The sequence below is a fragment of the Squalius cephalus genome (assembly GCF_949319135.1).
Source record: "Squalius cephalus genome assembly, chromosome: 1".
NCBI lineage: Eukaryota > Metazoa > Chordata > Actinopteri > Cypriniformes > Leuciscidae > Squalius > Squalius cephalus.
In genome coordinates, this window is record NC_137122.1 from 39,703,788 (window position 1) to 39,723,737 (window position 19,950).

The window sequence follows — 19,950 nt, forward strand, 5'->3', positions numbered from 1 at the left end:
CTCGTGTGTTCAAGTTACTGTACATTATGTTTCACATAATGACTGCAAAGATTGTGCGGGCTCCTCGTGCCATGGTTTATATAAAAACTTTAAAGACTGTCTTCAAAGCTTAGAGATAAAGAGTGCAAAGTACTAAAAAGAGGGGTTCAGTACAGCAGAGAATGTAGAAGAATCAAAGAAAGACAGTGAAAATGACAGAGAGAAAGAGATTGTATTGGTGACGTCTCTCTCCATGGACACACGTGGGAGACTGTGTGTTGTCCTTCCAGTGGAAAAATCAATCATGCTGGCAAATCTACTGCCAGCTTGCACATTCCAATCATAAAGCCTGTGCGTGTGTGTGTGTGTGTGTCTGTGTGTCTGTATTAGTTTTTAATGCAGCATATGACACATTCCAACATTCATCAAGCCTCCTCATAACTATCTTGATATATTTGAGTAAGTTCACAGACTATTATTTAAAGGGATGATTCTGCCATCATTTACTCACCCTCATGTCATTCCAAACTACTTTTTTCTTCAGTGGAACATTTTTTGAAGAATGTTCTTGACCAAACAGTTTTGGTGACTATTGGCTTCCATTGTATGGACAGAAAAACAGATATTTGAAAGTATTAAGGTCATTTTAATTTGCGTGAGCATGACCCGTGTGTGGATGTATGTGTGTGTGTGTGTGTGTGTGTGTGTGTGTGTGTGTGTGCTCTCTGCTGGTGACCTTGGCTTCTAGGGCTAATGGAAGTAGAGGGCAGTGACAGTAGGGGCCAAAGATACACTGACTGTCTGTTTCTCTACTCGCACACACATCTGTCAAAAGTGTGCATGCAAACACGCTCTCTTTCTCTGGCCCTCCTACCTACTCTCTCATTCTCTCTTTCTATCTCTTTCTGTTCACTCTTTTTCTCTTTTCTTCTAATATTCACACAAATCTATTTTTTTTTTTTAGCACACTTTCATTGATTGTATGTTTATCTAATTTCTATCCTCTTAAACCTAACCCTGACATGAACCTTTTTTGCATTTTGGCTTTCTTTCAATCCATTATTTAGCATGTTCACTAAGCCACTCTGAAGATGCCAATGTAAATTACTAGTGTGAAGCTTTTCTATGACCCGTTGAGCATTAGCTTGATATTATGGTATTAAGGCCTATGTGCAGTTTGTGTTTGCATTACGTCCTGAGGTAGAACAGGCAATTTCTGGCTTGATAATTGGACTTCGATTTGACACTGAGCAAGAAGGGAAATGATCATCTGCATTGATCTTTGTTGCTATTGATTTGTCTATACAACATGACGTACCTAGTTATGTGACCAGCTGTACTGTTTTTAGTAGAGTGGTCCGCATGTGTGGAGCATTAACCTTTGAATGAAATATGATCATGAATTTTGTAGGTACGTGGGGTCCTACAATCACAGAAAAAAAAAATAGAAATATTAGAGAGGTCATGCAAGCTCTGGAGTCAGTTGGAGCCATTGGGCAGATCTGACATATGGCACAGATGCGCTTTGGGCGATCCAAGTTCAAGTCCTGGCTCAAGGTCCTTTCTCGGTCCTGCTCCTCTCTCTCTCTCTCCTTCCTCCTCCTGTAAGAATGATTTTTTTTTTAGGTTTTTGAAAGAAGTCTCAAAAGTATACTCACAAAGTTTGCATTTATTTGATCAAAAATACAACCAAAAAGTAAAATATAATTTTTCTATTTTTAAATATTTTTTAAAATGTAATTGATTTCTGTGATGTCAAAGCTGAATTTTCAGCATCATTACTCCAGACTTTAGTGTCAAATGATCCTTCAGAAATCACTGCAAAATGCTGATTTGGTGATTAAGAAACATTTCTAATTATTATCAATGTTGAAAACAGTTGTGCTGCTTAATATTTTTGTGGAAACGGTGATACTTTTTTTTTAGGATTCTTTGATGAATAGAAAGTTCAAAAGAAGAGCATTTATTTGAAATAGAGAACTTTTTTACTGTTGCTTCTTGATCAATTTAATGTGTTCATTTCTTTAAAAAAATAAATAAAAAAAAGTCTTACTGACCCCAAACTTTTAAATGCTAGTGTATACAAAAATCCAGTTGTCCTGCTTTTACTTCTGATAAATCCAGTAAATCAAGAAGCAATGCGGCATAATTGCTCTAATAATAAGTGTAAGTGTACATAGGCATGCGAAATAAGCACGCTCGACCACAGTCCCGCTGTAGAGGGCAAATGCATTGACATTATGCCTCCCAGAATATCAGTTCCAAGCATATGAAGTGTAGTTACAGTGACACTATTCAATACATGAACATCATTTACACCCTCAACCAATTCTCTATCTTTACAAAATTACAAATTCTACATTGAAACTGAGATTGCCATTATATTACTAATACTTGTACTACACTAGAACACGTTTTATTAATAAAACTATTAAAAGAAAGTGAAAAACTTAGGGTTTCAGAGCACAAAATAAAGGTTATGTGTGTACATAAGTGCAAACAGTGTGTGTGTGAAATACATATTTTTTAATGCATATATCGCATCCATATTCTGTCCACGCAGACTGTATGCAAATAGGATGGCTGTCGTCCGTTCCACACCTTTATCAGTGTGTGTGTGTGTGTGTGTGAGGAAAAAGAGAGCGAGCGTGGAAGGGCGGTGTTTCCCTGTGTCAGTGCTCTGTGTGTCTGTCTCAGCACTGCCCAGAGAATGCCACCATGAGCTTGAAACAGAAACTTAAGCCTGTAAGTACCAGACTTGCCTTGACCTTTATTTATCTCCTCCTCATCCACTCTCTTTTCTTACCTTCGCTGCTTTGTGTTTCTCTTTCACTCTGCTTGATTTTCACCTCCCACACCTGGTTTAAAAAAAAAAAAAGAAAAAGGTCAGGACCTGGATGGATTTGACTGACAGCTGATGCCACGCACATAGATCACTGTTATTGGTGTTGTTTCAGTGTCAGACTCTGGTGACTTTTTGTGGCTTGTGAGACATGCAAACTGAGACATGTTTTTGCCCGAGGACATGTCCCTTTATTTTGCCTCATAATTAGTTTGTCTTTATTTCTTTGTTTTATCTTCGGGCCGTTCGACGTATGTTCAGTTTATTTGTAGCAGTGGCCCTTTATTTTGCCTTAGTTCGTTTGTCTTTATTTCTTTGTTTTGTCTTCGTGCCGTTCACCATATGCTCATTTTATTTGTAGTAGTGGCTTGTAGTTACATCTCCATATTTTGCTTTTGTTTGTTTTTCCAGTTTTTATGTTTAGGTTTTTTATTGCCATTCACGGTGTTTGTTGTCATTGTTTTATCTTTATTTTTTGCTTTCTCTTGTTGCCCTTCCCCATTGTTTTAGTTTAGTCTGTTGTGGTTGCATATGAACACATCCTTTCAGTTTGCTCTACTTTGTTTTTCCTTTCTTCTCTCCATTCATCATGTTTTTGTTTTGCATGTTGAAGCGCAATGTTGCGTGTTAAAACTTTTCTTCAGGCTGTGAGCAATTTTTGAAATGATTTGTTAATACAAATAGTGCCAAAATCACATCTTGGAAATGTTACATTGACCTTAGGTACAAGATAAAGCTGTTGGTGATGTTTTTTGCTGAGTGTATGTTTTACTTTTGAGTATCTGTGTGTGTGTCACACCAAGTTTGTGGCTGTGGACAGCGTGCTGACTGTGGCAATAGATTTGCCTGGTTCCATCATTATGAAACAGAGTGTTAGATTATATCAATAAGCACAGATATCTCGCTCCAGTGAATTCGTGTATGTGCATGTGAGCACCTTCTGTCATTAGGATCTCACCAGCACATGGATTTGAATGTGCGCTCACACAGCGTGTTTGTGTGTCCACTGACATGTGCAGACTGATAAGAGAGGACTGTGACTCCACATGATGAGTAACTGTTGATATAGTTACAAAATAGATATATAAAATATGCACAGTGTATTAAATCTGTTTGCATTATATTGATCCTCAAATTGAGGATGGACATATTTGTGTTTTGATGACTGCATAGTGTAAAAATTAGCATTTATTTTATCCCTCACTGAAAACTTATGCTGTAGTGTGTGTGTGTGTGTGTGTGTGTGTGTGTGTGTGTGTGTGTGTGTGTGTGTGTGTGTGTGTGTGTGTGTGTGTGTGTGTGAGAGAGAGAGAGAGAGAGAGAGAGAGAGAGAGAGCTGTTCATAACCACTTTTCAGGGTTGCTGGCTTCTTTTTGCCACATGAAATTGAGCAATTAGACTGTGTGTGTGTGTGTGTGTGTGGGAAAGATTTTGACTATTGTATGGAGACCAGATGCCCACACAATGAGCATATTTACATGTGCACCAATGATAACTCAGTTCAATGATAAGATTGATAACAGTACCATTTCTCCTTCGGTTGCATCATTTTTATGGGTCAAGAAAGTTTACAATATATTTTCTTCCTCTCCTACAGTGAAACACTCTGGTTTGATCTGCAGTAAGGATGCCTTCCTGTTACATATCACAAATGCAGACTTCAATAAGCCAAAATAACTTAGGTTAAGCGTTTACATGCCGGGCGAAATCAGGGTTTACTGGGCAAAAATCTAGCTGTGCCGATCAGTTTATTGATAATGCATACAACCGTATGCTGATAATGGAAAACGGTTTAACGTGTTTACTACAACTACAGCTGTGTTAACTACAAACAACGTTGGCATTATCGGCTTAATAAGTTCATTTAAACACACTTTTTAATTGCAAAATCTGTACCTAGCAATGGTCTCAATGAGGAAAAATAATGACTTAATGTATATCTTGAAAGGTTTATGTGATGTGCAGGGGTAGAATTAGAAATATTATTAGCTCAGTTTAAAAATAAGTATATGGAAAGTCCCCACCATAATCAAGAAACTTACATGTGTACTGCGTGATGACAGATAAAACTTCAGAGACTTCCTGAACGATAAGACGATAAGAGACTTCCTGAACAGCAAGGCAATGTCTATTTACAATGTAAAAAAAGTAGATGCTGTTTACACTTTCTGTAAATAGTGATAGATACTGTTTGCATCACAAATACACTATTTACACTAGGTGCAGATACTAATAGATGCTATTTAGTAGATAAAAGTAAAATGCTATTTGAACTAAAAGTAAAATATTTGATCTTTGGTGGGCAGAGTTAGTGAAAATCAACTTTGGCAACAAGGTTGACTATTTGCCTTTAGTGTAAATAGACACTGCTATAACTTAATATAGAAGGGACTCTCTGGAATACTTGATTCTGATTGGTCAGTCGTGGTATTTAGCAGATAAATATTTCTGAATGGAAACACTGTATTTTCAGTAATGACCATATATTATCTTTTATGTGTTTCTGCTTGTTGTAAGAGACCTGCATTGCTGTAATCTGTGCATCCCCTTTTAAGAGCTAGAACCTGAACCCTTAGTTTCAACAGCATAAAGAATTTGGCATTCGCCACAAGACTGTTAACCGTTCCTTTGTCATTTTATTCAGTAGTGATTTAGATGAAAAGTTATAGATCTATTCTATATAGGTCTATATAGATCTGATTCACTAGTAGTAGTTGCTTTGAAAGCTGTTTAAGCTACAATTTGTCAAACCAAATACCATAGTTGCTTGATATCGTTGTTACGTTGATCAAACCATCCTAATGAGGAGCTATCCATGTTTTTGTTGTTGTTGTTGTTTAAACCTGTGTTTACTCTGGTCTTACTACAGATATACATTTTCATTTGCAATATTTTTTTTTTAGTATTTCTGTAATACATTTTTGGAAAAATAACGCAAAATATTTCATATTACTTATGCAAGACAAATGGCAGGTGCTGTCTGCACACTGAATGAAAACTACACCATGAAGATAAAGATAAATATATATTTTGACAGAACTTTGTGGACTGCTCTCTTTAAAAAACAAAAAACAATTGGGGGGTTTTAGTCGCAATGCAACAGAACCCAAAAAAACTTTCAGTGAACAATTCTTAAAATAACCATTCTTTTCTTAGTGTGAAGAATATTTTAATTATCTGAAGAACCTTTTCTTACTGTATAAATAACCTTTTGTGCAACAGAAATGTTCCATGAATGTTAAAGGTTCTTCATGGAACAGTCGATGTCAATTAAGAAGCTTTATTTTTAAGATTGTGGTTTTCATTCAGGATTTTGAGCATTTCTTTCTCCATTCACCTGCAGATGCACTGATCTTATTTAAGCTCATAAATTCTTTCTACATTATCAAACTGAAGCAATAACCCCCCCATGCTGTACTTTAACAGCTAATCAGTTTGTGAGACTCTTTCAGCCTTTTTAGTTCTCATTTGGTTTGACCTGTTGGAAATGTTCCACACCCTCCCTCACCACACCCATTCCTGTCGATTTTTTCCCCTGTAAATTGGTGCATTTAGACAGTTTAGCCTGTTTGTTCAGCAATCCATCTTTTTGTTCCCTTGGATTAGGAAAGCTGCCATCATCCATCTATCCAGTACTACTGTCTTTCTTTCTCTCTTTAGATCAGGTGTATTTGTTCAGTATGTGTGTGGTAAAGATGACATGTCTGTTTGGAGGTAGAGACTGTGGAGTTTCTTCTCTTTCTGAAGAAACAGTTTTGCAGTGGATGTTGTGAGTCAGCTTGACACTTTGGACAACATGGACAAGGAGCCTCTCATTGTCGTACCGGTCAGTAGAGACTGCAGTTTATGTGGCATGCACATAAATGTTATATTCAGAAAGATTTTATGAATGGATGTTTACTTTGCAAACGTTACAGATGTACTTTCTCATTTAATGGCATGTGATATGACTAATGAACTAAAACATTTATCATATTAAGCTGCATCAGCTTAAATAGATAGTAAGGCGGCAGGTAAATTACATTAAAACTCTATTCAATAAAGCTATTATTTGCTTAAATGAAGCCATTCATCTGCTTAAACAAAGGAAATTCTGAGCCCTTAAATGCTAAAGGAAAGTAAAAGCACTGAATTAGATTCAAACCGTCTGAAAATAAGAAAAAGACATGCCTCTTCACATTCATTTCTTCCTTGACAGTGAAAATGCATAAGGCTGTGATTTGCATTAGGTTGTCATGTGTTCTGAAATTTGTGTAAAAGAAAAAGAAAGGAAACCTGCAATGCATACTAATTTCAACAAAAAAATTGCAGTACTAGGTTTGAGGTTTTATTATCAATGCTTGAACGTAGCATTTGCAATACCATGACAACTGTTAGAGTAATTTAGAACTCTTTCAAAAGAACACTTTCCCCAAAAAATCGACCAACTTTTTCCACATGACTGATGTTCTCCGATCAACTGATGTTCTCCGATTGTAGTTTCCATGGCAGCCAGTGGTTGCCATGGTCGTCTGTGCAAGCAGTAATCATGGACTGCTAATGGTGTATTAAAGGAGTGATTTTCTGTTGGGGAAAAGCTCTGGCAGAAAATAGGTCTCAGTGTGAAATAGTTCAGCAGTTACATATATAGCCCAGCTGCATACTTGTTGACATAATGTGTTGGACATAAAAAAAATGCTTGTTGCATAATGTCTTAACTTTGGTTATTTTTTTTATTTATTTGGGGGATTTTTGTCTCTGTTAGATACGATGTACAGTGAAGTTTCTTGCTTTTTCTTAAAAATGAAAGGTTCTTTATTGGCATCTATGGATTCATAAAGAACCTTTAACATCCATGGAACTTTCTATTGCACAAAAGGTTCTTCATAGTGGAAAAAGAACCTAAAAGTTCTTTAGATTATTAAAATGTTCTTCACACTGCAAAAGTAAGAAATGGTTCTTTTAAGAATTGTTTTCTGAAAAAACAAAGCAAAATGGCATCTCTATGAAAATCCTCTTGTGGACCCTTGTTTTTAAGAGCCATGGCCAGCGATTGATCTTTGATCAGAGTCGAGGGAGGTAATTGGAAGCTGGAGTCTGTTCTGACGTGACATGTGAATGTGAATGTGAATGGATGAACTGATCCAGACCACATTGCAAAGCCTCTCAGTAACACAATACAAACCTTAGCTATTAATGTCTGAGAGAATGTGAAATGGTTGACTGTGAATAGTGAAGTTTGGATGTCAATAACTTCAAACGTCATTGGTTTTTAAGTGTCTTTTCGACATAAGTCATGACGTCAAACCTGTGCCATAGACCATATACACGGCGGCGCAATCTTTGATTTTTAATGGGAATGAAAGCGAGGCTGTGAGGGATTGACATACATCTCTACAGTGGGTTGTACTGTTATTTAATGTGTTTTTGGATTGTTCTGCTTACGAAACACTGTAAAAACATCTTTCCAAGAAATTTCAGTAGACAAAAAACTCCAGACAACATAAGCTGTGGAAAATTATAAGTGATCTAGGAGCTTAATACAGCTTGAAAACACCCTCACAGCCTCGCTTTCATACCCGTCAAGGCGCTGCTGTGAATAAGGCCTATAGGTGTCATGTTGCCGTGTTTGATTTAAAATGGCTCTGTTCCTCACACAAAGCTATTGTGTGACTTCAGAGGCAGATCAAGTCAGACTAAGTAAGTACTTAGATCATACTTTTTAAGTGTGTGTGTGTGTGCACTGTCAGAAATAGGGGTACAGTAGGAGTCCATTTCTGTCCCCCAAGGTACAATCTACACTAATGTACCCCATAGGGCTTATTATTGGACCTCAAGGTACATATATGTACCTTTTTGAGGGTCAAAAAGCATTAAAAGGTACATATATGTACCGTTTCTTTTAAAGGTTAAGGTACAATATTGTACCCTTGAGGGTACAGCCTCAGTGACAAGCCATTGTACCCCTAAAGGTACAATTATGTACTTTATTTTCTGAGTGTGTGTGTGTGTGTGTGTGTGTGTGTGTGTGTGTAGTCGATTAACATACACTCGGCTCAGAGACAGACCCCCTGTGGCGCGTTTCTTCAGTCCGTGCCCTTTAGAATTGGTTCTTGTCTGTAGGACATGGCTGCTGCCCTTCCTTTTAATAATGGCACATGTCAAGAGGAAGAGGAGGCTTATATCTTGAAGAACAAAGCATGAAAGATGAGCAGATGTCTGCAGATGTTTCGTGCTCTGGGTTAAAATGAGATCTGACATTACAGTTCAAAGCACTGAGTGAAATGTCTGTTTTTTTTAAAATGCCTTTGAACAAGATATCATCTAGTGTCCATTGTGTCTCCTCGTGTGTGTGTGTTTGGGTCTATTGAGGTATATTCTGACATTTTACACTGTCACTCATAGACTTCAACTTGTAGTAGGCATGTTTGTTTGAATAATTGCAGTAGATATATATGCATTACTATAATATAAGGAAATTTTTGCCTTTTATTAGGATGAGAGAGAGAGAGAGAGAGAGAGAGAGAGAGAGAGAGAGAGAGAGAGAGAGAGAGAGAGAGAGAGAGAGAGAGAGAGAGAGAGAGAGAGAGAGAGAGAGAGAGAGAGAGAGAGAGAGAGAGAGAGAGAGAGAGAGAGAGAGAGAGAGAATGTCCACGACTCGAACTCGGGTCACCCGAAGCACAACGGTGCACTTGCCCATGAGGCTATTGGCGCCGACAATTTTTGTTATGCTAATTAATGCTTTTGTCATTTTCATTCGTTTTTATTGCTATTTTATTTTCAGTTTGTCATTTTAGTGCTTCAACCCATTTCAATTCGTTCTAATTTTCATTTAGTTTAAGTTTTTCAACTAATATTTACATTTTATTTTGGTAACACTTTACAATAAGGTTAATTAGTTAACATTTGTTAATGTATTAACTAACTGTTAGGAGTGCTGGGATGAAAAAGTGACCCAAGAGCAGATTAGAAGTTCACTCAATTTATTGTCCAGAATGCAAAGAAAAAACAAAACACAAAGGGCAAGGCAGAAGCGAAATCCAAGGGGCAGGCAGGAGAAAAGTCAGAAGTCAGTTCAGCGAGGTAACAATCCCAAGGGAGAGACGATATGGAGAAACGGGCCCAGTAGGAGTCAAAACTAGAGGGAGAACCACATCCCCAGGGTAGAGCCAAGGCAATAATCCAAAACAAGAGCAGAAAATCAAAACCAGGTGAGTGAGCCGAAACTGGACTGAGTACTAGTGATGTTACATATGACACTGAAGCTTCGATGCGCGTATCACATAAGCGACACAATTTGTAGTGAAGCCCCGTATCGAGGCGTGTATTGGTTTACTAGAGTCACGTGATCGATGACAAATGAAGCCTCACTTTCTGTCCAGTCACGTGCGCGTTTCGCTTTGGGTGTCAGAACTTCAGAAGGCTCGAACTTCAGATCGTATTTAACGAGTCATTGTTGCCTCAGTCTGGTTGATATTTACAATTATCGATATTGACATTTAATAACAGATGATCCTATCAGACTGTCCTTATTCATTGTGTGTGTGTGTAGAAAGAGAGAGAGAAAGAGAGTAGGCCTACATTAAATCGTATTGAATCATATAAGCTATTATATTTTATTGTCACACTTTAATGGGAAAATTAATTTATTTAATGAACAAATCAAACACAAACATGTAAGGCTTTTATTTGTACACATAACACTGAAACTATGGAGTGTGTTGTGGTTGCTTCATCTGCCAGAGCTTCTAACACAGGCTTCTGGCTGCTTTATTTTAAATAAGCACCAGATGGCGCTGTTCTCGGCGCTGTTCTCGACACTCTCGAAGCTTTGAATCTTTTCCCGGAACAGTCAGGGGAAAGCCTCAGTGATTCATGAGGCTTCATTTCCCCATCCCTACTGAGTACAGGGACTGGTCAAATCAGACGGGGAAAAAACAAGATTAAATAAACAGACAAGGCATGTAAACTGGGCAAGACTAGAACAAGACTGTTTTAAGACCATAACCAAGACACACTGCCAGAGAAGCAAAGAAACAGAGAAGCATAAGTAGTGGAGAAAATCAATGCAAAATGGGAGACAGGTGTGTGTGTGTAAGGAGAACTGATTAGAATGAGGTGCAGCTGTGATGGCAGAGTGAGAGAAACTGACAACCAAGTCACAAAACAAACACAACAGAAAGGCTAATGATCAAACCAGTCCTGACACTAACATGAACTAACAATGAGCAATACATTTGTTACAGTATTAATACATTTTTGTCAATGTTAGTTAAAAAAATACAGTCATTCATTGCGTGTTCATGTTAGTTTAGTGCATTAACTGATGTTAACAAATACAACTTTTGATTTTAAAGGTCCCATATTATGACCCTTTTCACAAGATGTAAAATAAGTCTCTGATGTCAGAGTGTGTATGTGAAGTTTCAGCTCAAAATACCCAACAGATCATTTTTTACAGCATGTTTAAATTGTCATTTTTTGGGGCACAGAAAAACGCGCTGTTTTAGTGTGTGCCCTTTAAAATGCAAATAAGCTGCTGCTGGACGACCCAGGGGGCGTAGCCTCACGAGCTCGCGCTCAGTCTGTCAGGACAATTTCATCTCACGGAATGATGATAATATCAGAAACTCTCAGTAACGGTGTTCATTTCGAGTCGGACAATAATGCCTACAGAGTCAGAGTGCTGTATAGAGATGAAACAGGTATAGTTTAGTAGTTTAATTACGGTTATTATAACGTATTTGTCATCTGCTTGTAGGCTATGTATCCATTATTTATTAATAGCCTTCAAGTCTGCTGTCTGAATGATGATCAAACATGTACTGATGAGTTTAATAAAGTTTATTGTACATCACACAAAAGATGAAGCGTCAGTTTTACTTCAGAAAATCACCGTAAGAGCTGAGTAAACAGTAAGTTATAAGAAGTGCGCAAGTAGCCAGTAGAGTTGAGGGAGCATTCCTGTGGGCGGAGGTTAGTCAAAAAACGGTTCTAGTGACATCACTAAAGAAGGAAGTAGAGGGATGTAGTCCAAACGAGCCGTTCACTGTAGTCGACTTCTGTTAAATAAATATCTCGCTTGGCATTGAACTTTGAGCTTTATAATTTTACAGATATTATTTATGCTCTAACAGCAACATTACACACTAACTAAAGTTTGAAACATGGGATCACGAAGAACGGGACCTTTAATAATGTATTAGTAGATGTTAAAATTAATATCAACTAAGATTAAAGGGTTAGTTCACCCAAAAATAAAAATTAGCCCATGATTTACTCACCCTGAAGCCATCCTAGGTGTATATGACATTCTTCTTTCAGACGAATATAATCGGAGTTGTATAAAAAAATGTCCTGGTTCTACCAAGCTTTATAATGGGAGTGAATGGCTGAAGAAAATTTGAAGCCCAAAAAAGTGCATCCATCCATGATAAAAAATACTCCACAAGGCTTCGGGGGGTTAATAAAGGTCTCCTGAAGCGAAGCCATGGGTTTTTGTAAGAAAAATGCCCATATTTATAACTTTATAATCTAAAATAACTAGCTTCCGACAGACGGCCGTACGCATACTGTGCAAGTCGACTTGCGATTCGCGACTGGTGTTTTGTTTTGCTATTTCCTCTGAGTTTCCGTGTTCGCCATTACGCTGTGCGTCGGGTCAGGGGTTAGTCTTCCACCGTAAATCGATTTGTACGGCCGTCTGTCGGAAGCTAGTGATTATAGTTTATAAAGTTTTAAATATGGGTATTTTCCTTACATAAATGCATGGCTTCACTTCAGAAGGCCTTTATTAACCCCCTTGAGCCATATGGGTTACTATAATAATGGATACATGTACTTTTTTGGTCTTCAAATTTTCTCCAGCCATTCACTCTCATTATAAAGCTTGGAAGAGCCAGGACATTTTTTAATATAACAACGATTGTATTCATCTGAAAGAAGAATGTCATATACACCTAGGATGGCTTCAGGGTGAGTAAATCATGGTCTAATTTTTATTTTGGTCTATCTATCGCTTTAATAAATGCTGAAAAAGTATTGTTCATTCTTAGTTCATGTTAACTAAGGTAGTTAATGTTAACTAATTAACCTTATTGTAAAGTGTTACCTTTATTTTATTTCAGCTTTATTTCAATTAACGAAAAGTAGTTATGAATGTTGTAGTTATGAAATCTGCCAGCAAAACTGTCGGCGATACTAACCTTGACCCTTTGCATCAATGGAATTTCAATTAAAGATACTCCATGACATCCTCTGAACATCTCTCCTTTTCTTCCCAGGTACTGTCACTCGGGGCAGATGTGCTTCCCGAGTACAAGCTTCAAGCTCCACGCATCCACAAGTGGACAATCCTCCACTACAGCCCATTCAAAGCAGTATGGGACTGGATCATCCTACTCTTGGTGCTCTACACGGCCGTCTTCACGCCCTACTCGGCTGCCTTTCTCCTCAACGAGCAGGAGGACGAGAGGAGGCGCACCTGCGGCTACACCTGCAACCCCCTCAATGTAGTGGACCTGGTGGTGGATGTCATGTTCATTATCGACATCCTCATCAACTTCAGGACCACTTATGTCAATCACAACGACGAGGTTGTCAGCAATCCCGTTCGCATCGCTCAGCATTACTTCAAGGGCTGGTTCCTCATAGACATTGTGGCTGCGGTTCCCTTCGACCTGCTCATTTTCAGATCAGGTTCAGATGAGGTGAGGATTTTGATGTGCTAACTAGGTGGTAAATTAATATATGTATATAATATGGTATATGATATTTCAGATGTACAGCTAGAACAGAACGTACAATTGTTAAGCATTCTACCTTTAGAAGAACCACTCAGACTAATCAATGAATCATCTAGAATATTGATCGCAGTGTAATAATGTTGATTGTGTTTGGTATGCTGAATGATTTATTCGCATGTAGATTCTGCCATATTGAGGAAGGTCACCTTCACAGAATGATGAAACAGCAGCCATTTTAATAATTCACATGTTCATATGTTAATAATTCATACTTATTGCTTACTTCTTTCAGTAACGGTTTCCAGAAGTATTTCATTTGAAATCTGCCATTTTTGCTCTTGAAAACCAGAGTCTGATTATAGTGATTAATTTTTTTTAAGTAAGTATGGATTTGTATATAAACACACTGGAAACATGTATGCGTTTTTAGATTTATGTTTAAACTCACATTGACTACATTGTTCTTGAAAATGACGATCTTTTAAGTGCTTAGCAGCTCTCAAAGGGATATTTGTTCATTATTTCCTCACCCCCTTAATTAAAAGGCTACTTAAGCCATATGATAGATTTGTATGAGGAACAGACCAAAATGTAGGTCTCAAGAGTCCATGAGAGTAGTAGTAATGTCCAATATGTGAATGAATCATTCTTTTGAGTCAGATCTTTTTTAACGAATCGTTTGATCCAGTTCATATATCTGGCCTGAATGACTTGTTCAAATCACTGACTGCAAAACACTGCAGTTCACAGTTCAGTGGAGAAAATGTTATTTGTGAATAATGATTTGTTCCTCACATAAAGTTATCCAATCAATTCAGAAGTCTTTGGTAGTCTTACATTGCTTTTTGGAAAACTTGACGGCTCAAGTCCTTTCATTACATGTACAGAATTGGCTAGGACTTCTTCAGAGATTCCACTTATGTCCACCATAGAAAAAAGAAGGTCATAAAAACCATTCCGCCACAACCATGCAGACAAATTAAAAATAAGAGTGATTGTTATGAAATGCACACTAATCCTCTCAAACTCCTCCTTCCAGCCTCAAACCACCACTCTGATTGGCCTTCTAAAGACTGCACGGCTGCTGAGATTGGTGCGAGTAGCGAGGAAACTGGACCGTTACTCTGAGTATGGTGCAGCAGTTCTCTTCCTCCTCATGTGCACCTTCGCCCTCATCGCCCACTGGCTGGCATGCATCTGGTACGCCATTGGCAATGTGGAGCGCACCAGCTCTGCCCGTATTGGAGGCATGAAGATCGGCTGGCTGGACAACCTGGCTGACCAGATTGGCAAGCGCTACAATGACAGTGACTCCTTCTCCGGCCCCTCCATCAAGGATAAATATGTAACTGCACTGTACTTCACTTTCAGTAGTTTGACCAGTGTGGGATTCGGAAACGTCTCTCCTAACACCAACCCTGAGAAGATTTTCTCCATTTGTGTCATGCTCATTGGCTGTAAGTGCACTCATTATCTATATTAGACATGATAGCTAAGTCTTCAAATCTTAAACATTATTATACACTACCATTTTACCAGTTTTTCGGTTCCTTGCCACTGTTGCCTTTGGCTTGCTCAGTTGGGGATATTTTGGGGATATTTAATTTAATTTTATCAATCAATAAATTCCACTAGAAACAAACCTTGTTGTATTATTTTAGTTTAATACTGTGAAGCTGCTTTGATAGAATCTGTATTGTGAAAAGCGCTATTCAAATATACTTGACTTGACTTGACTTGACCATTTAAAAGTTTGTGGTCAGTAAGATTTTTTAAAAAGAAATATACTTTTATTCAGCAAAGACACATTAAAGAAATTACAGTGAAGACATTTATAAATTTCTATTTCAAATAAATAGTGTTCTTTTGTACTTTCTATTCATCAAAGAATCCTGAAATAAATGAATAACAGTTTCCACAAAAATATTAAGCAGCACAACTGTTTTCAACATTGATAATAATTAGAAATGTTTTTACTGTATTTTACTCAAATAAATGCCTTGGTGAGCATAAGAGACTTCATTCAAAAATTACCCTAAACTTTAAACGGTAGTATGTATATAATATATAAATATATATATATATACAAAAAATATATATAATATAATATATATATATATATATATATATATATATATATATATATTATATATATTTTTTGTACCATTCTCTAATTCTCTTTGCTGATGATAGTCTTTGATCTTCTTCCTTTCCAGCCCTGATGTATGCCAGTATCTTTGGCAATGTGTCTGCTATAATTCAGAGGTTGTATTCAGGCACAGCTCGCTACCACACTCAGATGCTACGAGTGAAAGAGTTCATCAGGTTCCATCAGATCCCAGGAGGCCTTCGGCAACGACTGGAAGAATATTTCCAGCACGCCTGGTCCTATACTAATGGCATTGACATGAACGCTGTGAGTTAAACTCACATACCCTGCAATTCAACCTGCAGCATTACAGTACATACAATTACTTATATACACAGTGTTCAAAGTATGGTGAGGGGGCTTCCAGGCCCCCCAACTGTATGTTATAAAGCTCCTCCATAGGGAAAAAAGTTTTAATTTTATGCTTTGTACTTGATATGCTACTTTTTAAACTCCTGGTCAGTTTCTGGGGGCAAATTTTATTTATTTTTCAATTGTTTTAATAAAAATGTGAAATTTCTTCAATATTGCTTTTCTCCCAGGTGTTAAAGGGTTTTCCGGAGTGTCTGCAAGCTGACATCTGTCTGCATCTGAACCGCAGTCTGTTGCAGAACTGTAAGGCATTCCGGGGGGCGAGCAAGGGTTGTCTGCGGGCTCTGGCCATGCGTTTTAAGACCACCCATGCCCCACCTGGAGACACTCTGGTGCACAGTGGAGACGTGTTGACCGCACTATATTTCATCTCCCGCGGCTCCATAGAGATCCTCAGAGAGGATGTGGTGGTGGCCATTTTAGGTTGGAATTCTATCTAATTCTGTCTTTATCTTTTGCTTCATTCTTCATTAATTTGAACTCACTTCAGCTTGAAAAATAAAGTTTAATTGCTGCCTTAACAACTTTAGTAAACCATTTATTGTTTCAGTTTTGCACAGAAAGTTGATGTAACTGGATCTTATCTGCTTATTTTTATATATTTTGTTTTAAAGAAGTATCTTATGCTCACCAAACGTTTATTTGATCAGAAATACAGTAAAACACTACTATTGTGAAATACTATTACAATTATATTGTGTCAGCAGTGTAGGGTCCCAACATACAATACGTTGAGGATCCGCAAGGTTAAGGATCCAAATGCAGTATTTTATTAAAAGGCAATCCAAAGACGTAATCCAATAAAGGTCAAAAGTCAAAGTCAAAACCATAAACATGAAAACAGAGCGCTCACGAAATTCTGTGGTGACACAACCAAGACTTAGCCAAGAGTGACTTAGGGGAAGTTTACACGACACCGCTTGTAACTAAAAACGTAAGACTTTTTATGCGGTTTGGCCGCATTTTGGCATTTTTTTTTTTTTTGTCAATGAAAGGATACAGATATTAACAGTAAGAAATAAGGGGGGCATACGGACATCATGATTCATCACAAGTAGTTTATGAGAATTACACAAATCAACACAGTATAACATTTTGTCATCATGAGAAATTAAAGGTTCTTTACAACAGACTCAAGGATGATATATGTTTTCAAAGCATTTGTGGCATTTTCTTAAAGGATGTAAAAAGGGACATTATATCAGAGGAGAAGATTCTAAAATTGGGATTACAGTGAATGGTTCTGGCTTTGTGAAGATGAAATTTACCCAGAAGACAAAGTAATAATACAGTATTATCAAGATTAACATCCTTAGAAAGAGAGAGAAAAATGTTCGGGAGAAAAATGCATATGTGCGCGTAGTCTTTCTTTACAAAGTGACATCACCAACTACTTGTCCGGCATGCATATGTACAGCATTTGCACTGATTTGTGTGGACGGGGATCGTTTCGATAAAGCTGTCATCTGTACAAAAAACGTTTCCGTTTTTAGCACATCATTGTCGTGTAAATGTACCCTGAATGAACCAGGCTTATATAGGGACTAACAATGTAATGAGAAACAGCTGAGAACAATCAGCGATGATGAGACCGGGCAGTGAATTCTGGGAAATGTAGTCCATGAAGTGGTGCCAATGGACTAGTGAGGAGTGTCCTCTGATGGAGATCAAGGGCACTCCAGCTGGTTGATGTGACACCTACAGTATTTGGCACCCAATTGTGATTGTTCTTCTTTCTCTATTTCTATTCTCTTCTAATTATTCCAACCTCCTGCCTCTCGTCCTGTTTTCACTGTAGGTAAGAATGATATTTTTGGGGAGCCCATCAGTCTATATGCCAGGCCAGGGAAATCAAGTGCAGACGTGAGGGCTCTGACGTACTGTGATCTGCACAAGATCCTGAGAGACGACCTGCTGGAAGTGTTGGACATGTACCCCGATTTCTCAGACATCTTCTGGAGCAACCTGGAAATCACATTCAACCTTCGAGATGTAAGCCACTCAAACACACAATACATTGGATGATAGCAAGTCTTTATTCATGTTTCTGTACGTGTTCTGTAATTATGTGAGTTACTGAAGCTTGTGTGTATCAGGCAGACAGAATCATGCATCAAACCCCAAGCGAGGACTCAGACTGTGGGTACCGTCGGCCCAGACATCGGAGGAACCACCTACAGCGAAATCGGCCTGGTAATGGTGCCTATCTAGTCTACGAGGGCCACAACAATTATTTTGCTGCATTACTATACTATTTTGATCTTTCTCTTCTCTCTTACATCACCCAGATGGGATGGACCGAGATGGAATGGACACGTACCCAGTCCAGTCCTGTTCCCCTGTGGGGAACCATCGGGGGGCGATACCGCTCCCGCACTGGGATGAGTTATGCAGCAATGCCAGTGCTGCTTCCCTGTCCAGTGAGGAGGACATGAAGCCCCTGGTGTCCGACCGAGGGGAGATATACTCACTAGGGACAGAGATGCAGGAATACTCCCTTTCTGCAGTCAGTCATCTGCCCCCGGGCAACAGCACAGCTTCTGCCACAGGAGGAACACTGGGAGGGGCACATCCGTACACAGGTAGAAGGATGGGTGCTTCTTGAATCACAGCACACTGAACATAATATCTTGAAAAATAAGTGCCTGTGGTGACTTTTTTGTAAAAATGTTATTACGTTGCTTCTTGTACATTTTGCGGCAGTTTCAAAGTGAAATTTCCAGTAAGTTTGATTCACATTCGATTTTCTCCAGAATGGATAAAAGTGACAGTGCCAACATTTTATTAAGCTGGTTCATGCATGTTCATGCACAGTAGTTCGGAAATAAAATGACTGGTGAGTGCCGCTAAAAGGCTAAAGCTAAAAGGTAAAAGCAATGAGCCTCTATTGAGCCTGTGTTGCACAGAGTTTCGAATCCAACTTAAATCATGTAGAGCAGGTGGAATTCATCTGATCATGTGATCCTATGAAGCGAATAAAATAAAACAGCTTTTACTCTTATTGGGCTACTGATATAAAATTATTTTAAACACTATTCAAAAGTACTATTCATTTATGAGAAAAATCTTTTTTGGGAATTTTTATTAATTCATAGGTTGAGGTCAAGAAATGTTAAAAAGGGAATCATCAATATGCATGGATACGATCTAGAACATGCAAATACATTTAGAAAAAAAATCATGCCACCTTTACCTTAGCCAGTGCAGTATGTATGTTTTGTACTTGGTCGAAGTATGCAAATTGTTATTTAGATATTGTTTATTTTTTTCATCTGCAAATTTGTAACATTTTCTAATCATTTTGGTCTTCTCTGTCTTTAACTTGTCCGTTATTCTGTCATTCTTCATCCATACAGCAGCTCCTCTGAATGTGTCGGGGTTATACAGCTATTTGCCTGACCGCAGGGCCAGTCAGTACTCAGAGAGTCAGAGACATTCCTCTGCAGTGCAGGCCTGCTACCACCATCACAGCCCCTGTGTTGAGGACAGACCGAACCAACTGCAAACCCGCCTGGAGCTGCTGCAGTCGCAACTCAACAGGTCCGACATCCAGAGAAAAAACAAGCTTTAAATGCAAAGCCTGCATTTGCCTTCAAACCTCTCTCTCACTCTCTCTCTCTCTAAAGACTGGAGACCAGGATGACAGCGGATATAAATGTGATCCTGCAGTTGCTGCAGAGGCAGATGGCACCTGTACCCCCCGCCTACAGCGCAGTTTCCACAGAACCGCTGGCCCACCCCGCTCACCCCACCAGCCTGTACACCACAGCAACGCACACCACTATGCCCTCTTTACAGATCACTGACAGTACATCGCCTGGCAAGGTAGGTTGAGAGAGGGAGGGTGTGATATTTACACATGGGTTTGTAAATCACATATTACA

General features: G+C 38.4%; 1 protein-coding gene across 1 annotated transcript in view; it reads left to right on the forward strand.

The window, feature by feature from the left end:
* kcnh6a (potassium voltage-gated channel, subfamily H (eag-related), member 6a) overlaps window positions 1–19,950 on the forward strand; it is a 41,013-nt gene that overhangs the window by 18,270 nt on the left and 2,793 nt on the right. The window contains exons 7-15 of the mRNA XM_079860897.1: window positions 13,084–13,509; window positions 14,585–15,002; window positions 15,762–15,961; window positions 16,237–16,489; window positions 17,865–18,058; window positions 18,163–18,259; window positions 18,355–18,648; window positions 19,423–19,606; window positions 19,693–19,891. Coding sequence (XP_079717023.1) covers window positions 13,084–13,509; window positions 14,585–15,002; window positions 15,762–15,961; window positions 16,237–16,489; window positions 17,865–18,058; window positions 18,163–18,259; window positions 18,355–18,648; window positions 19,423–19,606; window positions 19,693–19,891 — 2,265 coding nt within the window. The remainder of the gene's footprint in view (window positions 1–13,083; window positions 13,510–14,584; window positions 15,003–15,761; window positions 15,962–16,236; window positions 16,490–17,864; window positions 18,059–18,162; window positions 18,260–18,354; window positions 18,649–19,422; window positions 19,607–19,692; window positions 19,892–19,950) is intronic.